The sequence below is a fragment of the Elephantulus edwardii genome, unplaced genomic scaffold (genome assembly GCF_000299155.1).
Source record: "Elephantulus edwardii isolate Elephantulus edwardi_28Jun2011 unplaced genomic scaffold, EleEdw1.0 scaffold00202, whole genome shotgun sequence".
NCBI lineage: Eukaryota > Metazoa > Chordata > Mammalia > Macroscelidea > Macroscelididae > Elephantulus > Elephantulus edwardii.
In genome coordinates this window covers 3,855,034-3,871,269 of record NW_006399952.1, presented here as the reverse complement: position 1 = coordinate 3,871,269, position 16,236 = coordinate 3,855,034, and the positions used below count along the sequence as shown (strand labels likewise).

The 16,236-nt window shown below is 40.6% G+C and overlaps 2 protein-coding genes across 3 annotated transcripts in view; both read right to left on the bottom strand.

Annotated features, from left to right (window-relative positions):
• Positions 1 to 5,709, bottom strand: part of RRM2B (ribonucleotide reductase M2 B (TP53 inducible)) — a 40,571-nt gene extending 34,862 nt beyond the window's left edge. The window contains exon 1 of one of the 2 annotated variants that reach the window (XM_006897159.1): positions 5,645 to 5,709. In XM_006897159.1, coding sequence (XP_006897221.1) covers positions 5,645 to 5,692 — 48 coding nt within the window. In that variant the 5' untranslated portion in view covers positions 5,693 to 5,709. The remainder of the gene's footprint in view (positions 1 to 5,644) is intronic. The other variant, XM_006897160.1, reaches the window with a different exon arrangement.
• Positions 5,710 to 6,642: 933 nt separating this feature from the next.
• Positions 6,643 to 16,236, bottom strand: part of UBR5 (ubiquitin protein ligase E3 component n-recognin 5) — a 164,612-nt gene continuing 155,018 nt past the window's right edge. Inside the window, exon 59 of the mRNA XM_006897174.1 lies at positions 6,643 to 6,849. Within this exon, the coding sequence (XP_006897236.1) occupies positions 6,643 to 6,849 (207 nt within the window). The remainder of the gene's footprint in view (positions 6,850 to 16,236) is intronic.

Here is a 16,236-nt window from a genome sequence, read left to right as displayed (position 1 = left end):
AAGCATCCTTGATTACAGCAACTCTAGGTTTGAATCTGTTCTTCAGTTCTTTGAGCTTAAGAAATGCTGAGCGAGTTCGGCCCTTTTGATTTTCTGACTCTAGTTCCTCGCACATATCCTGCTAAATATACACGTGTATATATACATATACACATGGGTGTGTGTGTGTGTATATATATATATGTTACTGTTAGGTGCCTTTGAATTTAATGACTCATGGAAACCCTATGAACAACAAATCTCAACCTTGCCCTCTCCCATGCCATCTTCAACATCTCTGAGCCCATTGCTACAGTCACTGTGTCAATCCATCTCGTTGAGGGTCTTCCTCTCATTTTGCTCACCCTCCACCTTTCCAAGCATGACATCCCTCCTATGTGAGATGAAACTCTGCCATCCTTATCTCCAAATCATTCAAGATTTTGCCCATAGCATCTCTCAGTATTGCAACACAAGGTTTGAATTTGTTTTTCACTTCTTTCAACTTCAGAAATGTTCAGCTAGTTCTTCCCTTTTTATTTTCTAATTACAGCTCTTTGCATAATCCACTGTAATACTGCCTTTGAAATCTTAGGTTCATCTCTTTTATTTTTGCATTTTATTTCTTTGTTTTGGCTTCTCGACACTCCAGATCAATTTTCAGAGTCTCTTCTGACATTCATTTTGGTCTTTCTTCTCTTTGTTTTTCTAATGACATTTGCTCTCTTCATGGATTGCTTTTATTTCATCCCACAACTTGTGTGGTCTTCAATCAGTATTTAATACCTCAAACTTATTCTGGAGATTTTTAAATTCAAGTGGGATAGACTCAAAGTTATATTTTGGTACTGTGAACTTGTTTTAACTTGAATTTACACATGAGTAATTTTTAATCTGTTCCACAATCATCACCTGGCTTGGTTCCGACTGCTGATTGAGTTTCTCCAATGATTCCTTCCACAGGTGTAGTCAATCTGATCCCTGGGCAGTCCATCTGCTAAGATCCATGTGTAAAGATGCCTTTTGTGCTTTTTAAAAAAGATATTTGTTTTAAATAAATCTTCAACATACATAATTCAATCATTTGATGTTCAATCTCATGTCTATCACGCAAACTACACTTTCTGACTACCATTCTTTCCTCATTGTTTCTAACTTCTGCATTCCAGTCACTAATAATTATGAATGCATCCTGATTGCATGTTTGGTCAATTTCAGACTGTAAAAGTTGGTAGAAATCCTCAATTTCCTCCTCTTTCACTTTAGTTGTTAGTGCATTTATTTCAATAATATTTAATATTAATATTTCTAAAATTTCATATTAACAGGTCTCCCTTGTGTAAGCATGGATGGTATCTTATCACAATGTTCAACTTTAGATCTTGACATTTCACTATGAATGAAATACCATTTTTACTCAGTTTTTCATTCCTGGCATAAAAGATCAAGAGTGTCTGATTCAAAGTGCCCCATGCCAGTCCCTCTCAGGTCACAAATGCAATGGATATTAATCAGATACATATGAGCAACTGAAAATACCAAGGCTTGAATCAGGTGTAACTTCAGTCTTTAAACTGATACCTTTGTTCTTTTGAACTTTGAAGAAGTCCCTGATAGCACATTTTCCTAATACAACACATCTTTTGATTTTTTTGACTGCTGCTACCATGGGTGTTTAATGATTGGTTTTTATAGTAAAAGTATTCTAAATATTATTAAATATGTAAATTATTAAATATTATAAATATAAAAATATTTTCTATATTATCTATAAATATAGAGATTATGAGTTTAATCTACATAAGCCTTTGAAACAGACTTGAGATGACATATTGCTCATTTTCATGATGCTCATCAAAATACATAAAACATATTTTAATGTTCTTTCATGGTGTTCATAGACCCTGCACCTCTATGCTCTTTAGGGCCCCTCCTAGGATCCTTGACCATGAGTTCCTATTTCAGAAAAACGATGTGGAGGAAAAAATAGGCATGATCTTATGTGACATTTTTAAAGACCTACAAGCGGTTTGCTATAGACTTTAGAAGTAAGCTCTGGTGACCCAGTGGGTAACGAGCTGTGCTGCCACTCAAAGGAAAATGTTTTGGATCCACCAGCTGCTCCGCAGAAAGATGGGCAATACACTCATGTGAAGATCCACTAGGTCAGCTGTGAGTTTGTTCCGATTAGACAACGTTGAGTAGAATTCAGTTAAAACTTAAACTTTATGGTATATGATGGACGATGGACAACAGAAGGAGATTAACCTAGAAAAGCAGGCCAGGAACATATTACTATTTTGTATAGCTTTTTTTCATATACTCTGAGGAATGCTGTGGTTCCTCAGAAATTCTTTGAGTATTACAAACATCAGATTAAAATTTAACTTTTAAATGTGCTTCTAATTTGTAAAAGTGAAAGTTAAGTCTCTTATACTGTACAGAAAGGAAACCACAAACACATGGTCTGGTGTTTCCAGATATCTTTTTCCTTGTCTTGCTATTTCTGCTTAATGTATAGATCACTGTGGGGGGGGGGCAGGGGGGGCTACAGACATCTTACTCTTCTTTGTTCGATTGAACATTATTTTTAAAAAACAAAAGGAAAAAACTAATAATTATGATAGTGCTAAGGCCCTCTTAAACGAATTTGAACTGGTACTTTGAAAACTGTTTTAAGAATCCTGAGAAAAATATGTCTGAAGCCTCTTAGTTTTAAAAATAAATTTACATTGATTTACTAATCTGCTGTAAAACCCTGCTTTAATGAAGGATTCATTTGGCAGAAGTAAAAAAAAACACCAAAAAAACAGGTCAACAGACAAGATTAGAAATGGAAAACAACTTGGTTGTGGCTGCACAGGTTGGCAACATTCCACTGGTTCGTACAGAATAGGACTTGCAGTTTCTGCCTGCCTCAGTTTCTGGTCATATGGTCCAAAGAGATGACTGGAAATGCCAAGATACCCACCCAAGTTAAGGTGTCCCTGCTAGCCCTCACCATGACCTCATTCTACATGGCTCCTAGTTCTCATCTGTTCCCAGTACCACTACTGTCATGCAGGTATCTCATCTCTTTCTAATCCTACTGTTATACCTAGATGCTGTTACATCAAGCATCATTTTTAAGTATTATTTTCAGTCATGTACTTCCACTTAATCAGAAAAAGTTGCCAGAATGCTGGTTGAGGAGCATGTAGTTTTAGGCCTAGCTCTTCTACTTAGTTGTGTAATTTTAGGTATGTTATTTAAAATGTTCCTGAATAAACTTTCTAACCTTGAAAATGGAAGTTATCAATTAAAGATAGCGGTGTGTGTGTGTGTACTGTAGAATCAAATCCGACTGGTACAGGAGATTGTCCCTCCTTCTACAGCAGAGCATCTAGTGGGTTTGAATCACGTGCCTCTGGGATTGCAGTGCAGCTTCTTAACACTAGGCCACCAAAGCTCCCTGATGGCTCATTTAAAAAGAAAAAAAAAAGTGAAAGCTACAAACTCAACTCTCAGGAAGGTCAGATCTGTATACACAGTATCTACATATAACTGAAGATAATTTAAAAGTGACTGCAGTGTACAATGACAGGAAATTTCAAGATATTCAATCTGGATTCAGAAAAGGACACAGAATAAAAGGTAGCATTGCTCATGTCAGATAGGTCTTAGAAAAGCAGAGAATAGGAGAAAGACAATCTGCCTATTTTTTATTGACTCTGAAATACATTCTATTATGTGATGCATAACAAATTACAGGTAACACTGAAAAGAAAGACGATTCCAGAAGACTCAACTATGCTCATGTGGAGCCAGTATGACCAACTGGGAATCATTCAAAGAGAACAAGGAGATACCGTGTGACTCACAGTCAGAAAAAGTACGTTAGGGCTGTATCCTTTTATAATTCATAATCTGTAGGTTGCACTATTTTATACAGAGAATAAATATGGTTAAGGCCTTCCTGAACCTCAAGTATAAAAAAAACTCTTGGGTCAGATGCACCTTTAAACTTATTCAGGTCTAAAATTCAACCACTATCTTTGTGTCTCCATACAAACATTAAGCTACACGCAGTAAATTAAATCTGGTATCTGGTCTTGAACAGTCGTTCATGTCACTTGATGTCATGAGCACAAATAGAAATTGTCTGATTTTCAGCATGGGGTAAACTGGTACCATATCTGAGGAATACTATTAAAAATTTTAATAAGTATTCACACAATCAAAATAAAATGAAACTCCAAATCTAGAATCCATAACAAACATTTCTAAAGAAATGCAATGATAAACATGGGTATGTATGAGCGAAAACTATTCCCTTCAAATAGTCAAAATATTAAATTTTAGACAGCAATAAATTCAGGAGAGGTACAAAATTCGTTCCTTTGTGTACAAGACTGAGGTATTTGCAAAATAAGTATGAAAACTACGAGTATTAAAATCATAGAAAACTATCAAAAACTACTCAACTGTCACCTCCTACAGCTTAGTGTTAAGAACTGTGCTGCCTCCCAGAAGCCTTAGGTTCTAATCTACCAGATGCTCTGCTAGAGTAGGAGGGGCAATCTCCTCCTGTACCACTCAGATCCGATTTGATGGTACACACAAACACAAAATAATAAAGCAAAATTTAAAAAAAAAATGTGCTGCCAAAGTACACAGTTGGGATCCACCAGGTGTTCTACAGGAGAAAAATAGGCAATTTCCTCCCATGCCACTTAATGCCTCCTAAAATTTACTAGAGGATGCCAAGATTTGTGTCATATACTCTGGACATGTTATCAGGCGGGGCAGCCGGTGTTGAAAGATAAAATGCTTGTCAGTAAGAAGAAAAAAAGAGTTAAAATCCTTAAGGGATCTGGAGTGACACCAGAGGCTTGCAACAATGGGCTGAACACGAACGCCTGCGGGGACGGTGCAAGACAGACATGTTCTGTTCTGTTCCCACAGGGCCGCAGAGTCCAGAGGCCTGGACTGCATCTAACAACACAACAACTTCTGTAGCACTCCGCCCTCTGTGAAGGAGGTAACATGATGGAAAATGGGACCCCAAAGATTCATAGCTGGTGAAGTAACCTTTTTTTTTTTTCTCTATTGCTACGAAGATTCTGCCCGTCTGGACTGGCGTGTCCCACCCCAACCCAGGTGCAGTCTGCAGGGAGCTGCGCTGCTATCCCAAAGACCACGCCTCTGTGGCTGTTCAAATCCACCTGCGACTCTGCGGGAGAGGGGACCGTGTCGTTCACAGCCCCGGAGACCCCACTGACGGCCAGCTCTGGGTTGGTTCGGACTCCAAGACAAGGAGACAGCGAGCCCTCCACCCCTCCTTTCTCTCTCTGCCCGTTTTCCAGGCTAGAGCTCCAGGAAGGAGGAGGGTAAATGGAAGGGGTGAGATCTGAGCTCTCGGAGCCGAGGACGAGGTGGAGGGGGCCGGGGCAGCGGAGCGGAGAGCCGGCTCCCGCGTCACCGCTTCCCCGGGGGCGCCTCGTCCGCGCTCCTGACAGTGACGCCAGGCTACGACAAGGCAGGGCGCGCGGCCTGCCCGCACCGGCTTCCGAACCTCAACCGGGAGAAATCCCCGACTGCGCTCGGACACCTTGCAACGCCTCGCCGCTACGTGTAACCTACAGACCTGGCGTAGCTGAGCCGCGGGACAGAGAATGACACTTACTTCATGCAACTCCGCCCTGGCCGCTTCCGGCCTGTCCACATCGCCCATCGCGCAGACTCTGTCGGAGCTGCAGTGCCTAACGGAACACAGGACGCAGAGCACCTCCCACAAGCACCCGGCTCGGGCGGCCGGCACGGCGAGGCCCGCCCCGCCCCCAGCGGGGAACCTGTACACGCCTGGAGGGTCCCGCCCCGCTCCCTGCGCCGGCCCCGCCTCCGCCTCCCGCCTGTCCACCGGACAACTTCCCCTGCCTAGTCCCACCGCGCCAACCTAACCACAGGGACCCTACAACATAGGTACCCTCTGACCCCATCCCACAGCGCTGGCCTCGCCCACCGAGCCATGGGCGTCGCTTCAGAAACTGTTCTGCTCAGACCAGCTCCGCCCTCACCTCTTCGCCAAGCTCCCTTCACCACTCAAGGCTCGCCTTAGGGGTCCACCTACCAATACAGCCTCGCTCCGCCCCATTGCGCTGGGCCCGCCTCTGGATTGGACTACTCATAGCAGCCCCTCTGCTCCGGTCCCACCCTGGGAACACTCCCACTCTAACAGGCCCCGCCTCGGTGACCACGCCCACTCAGGTAGCCCCTCCGCCCTCCCGTCCCATTGCTCCGGGCCTCGCCTCAGAGACACGCCTATCCTGGCAGGCCCCGCCCCACTGCTCCGACCCCGCCTCAGCGACCCCCCCACCAGTTTCTCTGGCCCCGCCTCAGGAACACGCCCACTCCGGTAGGCCCCGCCTCAGGGACATGCCCACTCCGATAGGCCCCCACCTTAGAGACACGCCTACCCCGGCAGGTCCCGCCCCACTGATCCGGCCATGTCCTGGGATACGCCCATCCAGACAGGTCCCGCCCCTCAGCTCCGCCTCACTTCAAGTGCCGTCTGACTCTTTCCTATCTGTTCGTACCAGCCCCGCCTCAGCAACCCGCCCTCTCCAACTGTCCCCGCCTCTCGGCAGTTCCTGAGGCCTTAACTTGTCCTCAAGTCAGTGTCGCCTAGTCCAGATTCACCAAGTCACTTCTCCAGGTCGCGATTCCCCAGGTAGTCTTCGCCCTGCCCCAGGAATACGGTATGTCGTAATGCGCAAACTCGGCGTGTCGACCACCGAGGAGGAAATAAGAACATCTTTTTGTTAAAAAACATCTTCTGATATATGAGGTGGTGAAAAACACTATTACATTATTGGTAAAATAAGCCACACCCTTAAATTAATGAAGAAAAGAGGGGCTTGTTTTTTCATGTAAGCCACCGATAAAAAGCACGTAATTGACGTAGTTTGTGAGAATGGGGCAGCTGGGGTTTAAGAGAAGATGACTCAATTCAGAACTTTGAAATGTCTGTGGGCGTGTTTCATCAAACTAAGCTTTCCGTAATATTGACCATAGTTCTTATTTATTGTTCTTACAAAGCGCCCTGTAATAACAGGATATGTGAATAAATTCACTTACTCTGTATTGAAGACAGCCTCTTGTCAAGTTAAAAGTGGTGGCAGAAGAAATACTAGCATAGCGGTAGTAAACTAAGATTAATGATGACGACAGTAATTTGGTTGAAGTGCTAATAACTTGGTCTCAAGAGCACTATTCAAAAATAACTAAAATAGAAAGAAAATATTGTTACATTTAATAAATACAAGATGTACCAGTTCTGTTCAGGTAGCTTTACATTGAAATGAATGGGGGTACTTGTCGTATGGACAACTAGCTGTCTGAAGTATGGTAAAATAGGACAGAAAAGTTGTTTATGCTTCTAAAACTGACCCAGAACTCTACCCCTAAGGAGGGAGAGAGTTGTTCTTTCTTTCTTAGGCTTCTAAGTAAGTCCCGAGCTAAATGTATGTTTGTGTGTGTGTGTGTGTGTGTGTGTGTGTGTGTGTGTGTAAATTTCATCTCAAAGTGAAGTAGCTTACCTCTGGTCACACAACAAATAACTAAGAGCTCAGATTAATTGATTTGATATATCCTACATGCCTACTATATGTCAGGCATCATTTTGGTATTGAAGATGCAAAAGTGCATGAGCTTAGTGAAAAAAGAATGTGACTCTAGAGCCAGATCATCATGGGCTTAAATTTATTAGCATTGTTAACTTGGGCTAGTTACATAGCCTCTCTATGACTCAGTTTTCTCATTAGTAGAATTACAAGAATTTCTTAATATAATTCAAAATAGTGTTGTGGGGATTCGATAATATATTCCTTTGTATGATTTACTAGAGAACTCTGGTGGGCTAGTCTGTAGGGAGTCTGCACTGCAAATATAAAGGCTCTGCTTCTCTGGCAGTTCAACTCCCCTAGGTGCTCCGGAGGAGAAATGGGCAATCTTCTGTGCAGTTACAGCCTCGGAAACCCAACGGGTCAGTTCTGAGTCGGTTTCAACTCAACAGCAGTAAGTGACAGTAAGTGAGTGAATGAGTGGAAACATGGATCAGATTGGATTGGGATGGCTCTGATGCAAATGGTGGTTTCTAAGTATACTAACTACCAAGAAGGCTAGCCCAAATTTACATCCCAGAAAAATTGACCAAATTAAGATGCTTGAATCATATGGCTTATTGAATCTATCTAAAACACAATGTTTTAAGCAGGGAGGAAGATATTAAGTAGGCTCATATAATTTAGGAGGAACCACTGATGTTTACTGGAAAAGAGTTGTGTTGCCAACCCAAAGACTAGCGATTTAACTCTGTCAGCCACTCTATGGGAGAACATGAGCACTTTCCTCCTGTGTGATTTACAGCCTCTGAAAACTTTGCTGGAGGGTTAGCTATAACTTGGGATTTGAAAGCTCCTAACAACAACGTGGGAAAAGGAAGGATTATAATAACCATGTTATCTGAATTTTATGTCGCTCAGTGTTCATATGCCCTGTATTTGTTGCATCAGCCTTTCTAGCTGGTCGAGTGGAGGAAGAGAGTTGAGAATGAGCAAGGGACTCAGCAGGCAAGAAGGTGCTTGGTACCAACATACACTTTACTCTTTGGGAGAAATTCAGGAGCAAGCTTGCCTGGTCACAACTGTAACTTGCCATAAATTATTAGCTGGCTATACAGGTATGGATTTTTCCTCTGTTTCTCAGGCAGAGTATATGTGGGGTCAGAATGCAAGTCACCAGTGGGTGAGGTGGCTAATAGGTATAAACATAGTTGTTAATCTGAAAGTAACGTGATCTGTACTTTATGAATACTTACGGCTTTGTGGGCCCTTTAAGGCCTTTCTGTGTGTTTCCAGCACTCATTTATTGCGTTTTAGAAATTCATGTTCAATACACATTACATTTATCCTGTCTTTAACATGCCTTACAGGCTATTGTTTTGTTGTTGGATGCTGTCAAGTTGAGTACAACTCATAACGATCCTAGTAACACCAGATCTGAACCCTGTCCTGTCCGTAGGGCCATCCTCATAGTCTATGACACACGCAAGCCCATTGCTGCAGACACTGTGTTGGTCCACCTATTAAGGGTCTTCCTGTCCTTCAACATCCCTCAACTTTTCCAAGCATACTTAGCAACATGCCCTAAGTATGCGAGATGAAGCTTTGCCATCCTGATCTCCAGAGAGGACTCTGGCTGCACTTTGTCTAAGACATACCTGGTTGCTCTTTGGACAGTCCATGGGATATTCAGTATTCTTCTCCAGCTCCACAGTTCAAAGGCATCAGCTATTCTTCTGTCAGGGACACCTTAGTCCTTCAGGCTGATATCATCGCTCCTCAGTAATTTAGAGAGCCCCCTCACTGCAGACCTTCCCAGTGCAATACATCACCTCATATCCTGGCTGCTGGTACCAAGGGTATTTTTTGTAGATCCAAGTAAGATGAATTGGTCCAGCGGTGAGAATTTTTTACATTGAGATGCAATCCCTACTGAAGGCTGCAGTATTTGATCATCTGCAGCAAGTGCTTCAAGTTCTCACTTTCAGCAAGCAAAGTTGTGTCATCTGCATACTCAAGGTTATTGATGAGTCTTCCTCCAATACTGATGCCACTTCTTCATACAGTGCTGCTTTTCGAATTATTTGCCCAGCATACTGATTGAATAGGTATGGGAAAAGGATTCAACTCTGATGCTTTTTTTCTCCTTCATTTTAAACCATAGTGTTCCTTTGCTCTGTTTACATAACAGCCTTTTGATCTAGGTATAGGTTTTATAAGATACAAGTAAGTGTTCTGGGATTTCCATTCTTCTCAGTGTTAGCCATAATTTGTTATGATCAACACAGTACAGATGTCTGGCTTAATAAATATACTAAGTAAATGTCTTAGAAATCTCATTATGTCTCAAACTATTTTCTTCCATGGTTGGTTTCTATTTCTATAGCAGGACTGAATGTTTTGAAATAATCCAGCTAAGTGCATATTTCATTACTTGTAACAGTGCATAGCAATTTTTGCTTAGCACTGTCAAGTAGAATTGCCCCATCTGGTATTCTTGACCAGCGTCAGGATGGATGGCGAAGAGATTGAGATTGTTCACAGCTTCACTTTGCTCGGCTCCACAGTCAACACTCTTGGCACCAGCAGTCAGGAAATCAAAAAGCGTATCATGATGGGAAAGTCTGCTGTTAGGGACCCCTCTAAAGTACTCAAGAGCAACAGTGTCTCTCCGGAGACTAAGGTGCACCTGATACAGACCATGGTCTTTGCAATCGCTTGTTATGCATCAGAGAGTTGGACAATGACTAGGGAGGACAGAAGGAGAATTGATGCCTTTGAGCTGTGGTACTGGAGAAGAGTATTGAATGTACCATGGACTGCCAGGAAAACAAACAGATTCATCTTGGAGAGGATTAAACCAAGCAACTCTTTGGAGGTAAGGATTCTGGGGTTTCGTCTGACATACTTTGGACATGTCGCCAGGAGGGACGGGTCCTTGGAGAGGGACATCATGCTTGGGAGGGTGGAGGGACAGCGCAGGAGGGGAAGACCCTCTATGAGATGGATCGATTCGGTGACTGGGGTAATCGGGATGGGTGTGTCGGAGGCAGTGCGGTTGGCGCAGGATAGGGCAGGGTTTAGGGCTGTTGTGCATAGGGTCGCTATGAGTCGAAAACGACTCGACGGCACATAACAACAATCTTTATACAGCATACCACCGGGTCTTTATCCCTAAGAGCCTGGTATCTTCATACTACCAACTTCTTTCTTAGCAGTCAGGCACTAAATGGTTGCACCACCAGGATGTCTTTGGCATTAGCAGGCTAATGTTACTCATGTCCCCAAGATGTTTAGTTAATACTCACTGACTGCTGTCAGATTGATTCCAGCGCATAGCAACCCTACCTTGAGTTTCAGGGAGTAAATCTCACTGGCAAGAAACTGCCTATCTTCTTCTCAAGTAGGAGAATGAAAAGTATAGGACGGGTTAAACCAACAGTTTTTATGTTAGCAGTGCAAGACCCTATGCTCTACACAAGAACTACTTATAACAAGCAAATATAAAAACTTCAAATGTGTAACAAGAAGATCCTATTTCTTCATATAGCCTGTGCACATTTTCTTTTCCAAAATGACCACAAGACAATTTCTGGTCCTATATACTCTTCCAGAATTTTTAAACTCTTATCAAAGTGTGTGGAGTTTAATACTTCTCCCTTTAAATAACCAGGCAAAACTGTCTTTCTTTTGGGGAAGTTCATGTTTGCAAACCAGGCATCATACTTGGAGAAAGCCAGAGTTTACAGAGCTATGTGGAAAAGAACCGAGGGATATGGTCCGGTGAGCATCAGTGTCAGGATGAAGAGAAAACCTTTGGAGAGTGACTTGTCAACAAATCTTTCAACCAAAATTCCAGACATCATGGAACTAGAGATAAGCCATTACAACTGTCTTGCCCAAATTTCTAGCTCATGGAATCAGTGAACATAACAAATGATTATTTAATGCTATTAAATGTTGCTACAATTTGTCATCTGAACAGTCTCCATTCCACTTGCAGAGTTATATGTGAGTGACTTAAGCAGTATTGCCTGTGGCACAGAAAATGTCACTGCAGGCTACGACTAGCTTATTTTGAGCCATTTTTTTTAGTAGATAAATAATCATTCATTAACTGTAAATGATGTAGTAATCCCTTCTGAAGAAAAATAATTTTTACTGCCACTTCATATGGGTGTAAATCATCAATATTGTTAAATATGTACAAACATAAACCAGGTATAAACTAAAGATTTTAGAGCATTATTCATCTATAAATTTGTATATTAAATACAAACATGATTATAGAAATGGTAAAACTGAAATTAATAACTTTAATCAACAAGCAATGTTATCTTGCTTAAGTGAAAATCTGTCATTGTGAATTCTGTAATCACTATAAATGGAACATGGTTTTTTTTGCATTCGTTTTGGGAGAGGACTTTTTTTTTTCATAGCAACAGCTCACTTGTGAGCCTTTCATGAGGAACCAGTATATCATTTGCATATCATTATGTAAATAAGCTTACCTTTTTAACCTCCTTCAATCATTTAAAAGTAGTACTGCTTAACTGCAATCATATAATCAACCAGATAGTCCAATATTCATGTCTTAAAAATGCAAATAAAACCCCTGTTGAAAATTGACAAATCTTGACTTTTTGAAGACCAGTAGGAAAAAGAAGCCAAACATCATGTAGAAGACAAATTTAAAAGCAGGAAATTAGTTTAGAACTAATTGGAATAGTCTAGGTGCTAAAATGCAAATTTGAAATAAGGCAGTAGCAGTGTAGAACGCAAGATTAATCAGTGGTTTGTGCAGGTGAGACAATTTTAGGACAAGGTAAATTTCTGGTGGTAAAGCATTGCACTGTGATCTCAGAGGCAAGGTCCAAACCCACCAGCTAGCTGAGAAAATGGGAGTCTCCTCCTGTGCAATGCACAGCCTCATTCTGACCCAAGGGCAACCGAGTTTGGGTTGTTTGGGGTATTTTGTCTTCTAAGTTTCTTGTTTACAAAGTTAATTAGCTAGCAATGCCTTTCGCCAAAGAAAGTAAAAGATGGATGGGTAGGTTTAGTATGAGTTCATGGCGAGAAGCTGTACTGCCATCTTAGAGGTATGTGGTTCGAATCCACCAGATGCTCTGCTGGAGAAGGAGGGGCAGTCTCTTCCCATACCAGTCAGATCTGATTTGACAGTACACACACACAATTAATTAAAAAAAAAAACACTGAGTTCATGATGCCATGACCAACCCAAACTGTCTATTCCAGTGGTTCAGAAGTGACTGGCCCAGTCAGATGTGATCACTTCTTCAGTGCCATACTTGGCTTTTCACATCCACTACTAAATTGATCTTTTTATTTGGTACTCTCAAATCAGCTCCCATTCCTAACTGACCCTCCAGAGGGTTTTCAGAAGCATTGACTGGCATCAGAGGAGATAGCCCACCTTTCTCTCACGGAGCAGCTGGTGGGTCAGGGCTTTGTTCCTTTGTGTCAGCAGTGCATCTCCTTACCAATAAGCCACCAAAGCTCCCATAAACTGGAATACCATAGAAAATGCCTACGATTTCTTGTTGCACCATTAAATACTCATCTCAATATAGAAAATATTCCCCCTGAACTGCTTCCTAGTAAGTTGCCGACAAGTCTAAACTAAATGCAGAAGTAAGAAATCACTTTTTTATTTATTATAGTGTGAAGTCTTATATAGTTGTTATGAAGACAGTTTCCAGAGTGGAACATTAAGGTTTAACATTTCAGATATAAAAATCAGACACACACACACAGAGGGGCTGCCATGTGACAATGAAGGCATTAACAAGGTAAGAAACACCAGACTGCCAGAAAGCACCGGCCCTGTCAGCACTTGAATTACAGATGTATAGCTCAAGTCTGCAAGACAGTAAATTTCTAATAGTTTAAGCCACTCTCTCCCCCAACAGCAACAAAAACCCTACTGCAGAAGAGCAGAATCCAGGTGATAATATGATTAGCAGCAAGGATACAATCATGCATACCTAAATTGGATTGGTCACTGGTACTGATTCACTCAAATATTAGCGCTTAGAGACCCAAAGGCAAATGAACTAACACTTAAAAGAACTTAGAGCCTTAGAAAGGGAAAGAAAATACTAGCAGAGCACCCACCCCCCCAAAACCATTTAACATTGCTTGTGACTCACAGTGACCACATGGAGCTAAGAAATGCCCTAGAGCATTTCCAGTGCTGTAATCTTTATTGGAAGTGGGCTATTATTACATCGCTCCCCTGTAGAGTAGCTGGTGGTTTTGAACCTCCAACCTTTGTTTAGCAGCCAAGTACTTAGAATATCTAGATCCCTCTAATGAGGATGATAGAGGATAAGTTAAGGAAGATTTCCTGGGGAGATGGCTATGATAAAAATTTCTAGCTACCACTGAAGACTTTTGAAGAAATTTATATAATGAAAGCATAGTTTCTTTGAACATGAAAATATCTGAAAGGCCTGCAGATGTCAGAACCTGAATCAGAACAGGGTGAGAGGAAGCACAAGCTTTAGGAATCTACATTAACCAGTTCCACAGGTGAATCTTATGCATACAGAAGCTTGAGAACAACTGTTTAAAGGGAGATATGTTTGAGTATATCTATAAATTACTGACTACCATTAACCCCCCCCCCACACACACACACAGACAATATAGTCTTACCTCTCTAGACAAAGAATTTAGAGTTGTTCAGAATTAACACAAAAGAGTGAAATCATATTTTAGAGGTAGCAATTTTTTTAAACCCTCAGTAAAGTTCATTCTTGGTCTTCTCATCCTTAATTCATTTTCAATTCTATTAAATTTAACCACTAAACAAGACCAAAAGAGAACTTTATTTTACATGACTTTATTTTACATTTTATGCTTTAAAAAAAAAAACAAAAAAAAAAACCAACCAAAAAACTCACTTTGCTTTCAATATTCCTAAGAGCATTTTAACCAAAATCTTGATTTAGGAAGACTTAAGACATTGTGCATTATTTTAAATTATTTTCATTCTTTCAGCAACTATTAAAAATAAGCTCACAATTAGGGTGTCAAGTGACCTAATTCTATTTTTTATCATTTAATATTTTATCAATCCTATCATATGCATACAGAGGTTATGGTGATATATAATGTTATCCTCTAAACACAATCCTAATTTGCTCTTAATCTAAGTACTATTTCATTTATTCAGAAATAGCATTTAGACATAGCCACCATTATCTCATGTTGTAAAATGACCTTTGGTTAATTTACACAAATCTAATACAGCATATGTTGTGTAAGTTTTAAGAAATACAATGCATTTCAACTCATCATTTTGGCCTTGATGCATTATGTCAGCAAGGCTGAGAATATCATGTGGTTCAGTCTTCTGAAGGAAGTTATATAATAAAAGCCTAGTGTCTTTGAACATGGAAGCTATCTGAAAGGCCAGTCCTATACAGGAACTGAAAAACAGGATAATTTCTCGTTCTTAATATATGAATTTGTCATGTTTATTGGAAGTTTTCTGTACGCCAAGTGAATAAAGTTTCTAAACTCCAAGTATTTAGGGATACTGACCCTTAGGTACATAATTAATAGGTCATCGAAAACAATCTGTCAGTTATTAACTTTATATGATGACAACTTCCTATGGCAGCCCAAGGTCACCCCTCACTTCCTCCATTTGTAAAAAGATAAGATGGCCTGGCTAGTGCCATTAAGGAGTCTCTGCTAACTGTAAAATGTGGACAGATTTTCTTCTCTTTCTTATAGTGCAAGTGTATATAAAGTTTCAATCCTTTAAATCAAAAATTTTTATGCACATAACTGTGTCTGGTGTATTGCCCTTAGTTTAAAAATGTACAACTACATAAATAAAAACTATTGTTTCTTTAATATTACTTGACATTTCTTCTGTAATTTATTTAAAAAAGTAAATGTAACAAGATACTTAAAAAAGGCTAGATACAAAAGTAGTTAAGCTGCTCACGAACATTTAAAATTTTCCAAAATGTATCTTCATAATCATGATCTTATAAAACATTTTACAGTTATCAGAAAGTGCCCAGGCTGAGTTTACATAACTGAAATACCTTAGTACAAATGTCTAGTTAGAACTGAAGTGCAGTTACCTAACTGACTGTTTGCTGGAATAGGGATACAAAGGAGGGTTAGGGGGGAAGGAGTTGATTGTGATAAAGTATTGTGCATTGGCCCCATCATATGTACAAAAAAAGTGCCCTCACTCAAATGAACAGATTACATGCAAAATATTAGTGATATCTTCTAATACCCTAGAGCTCAATGCAGCCAAGAGAAACCTCAACAAAAGTGGTTTTTATAGGTAAAAGTGATTTCATATCTAAGATTTGAAGGTCAAGAACTTTTTACAAAGTTCCATATACATGATACACAATTGCAGCCAACCACAAATTAAACACCATAAAAAAGTTAAAATGAAACAGAGAACATACTTAATTTTTTATTTTGAAATTCCCTATTCCCTCTATACAAGAACCTTTGCCGAAACACTTTCCACAAAGGCAGCAGTGAATTTTCAGAACATTTTACATTTTTTCCCCTCAGCAAAAAGATAAATCACAGTGTAAATTATGTTGTTCTGCTGTCATCTTTGGCTGGGGTTAGACCCAGAAGTTGTTGACCA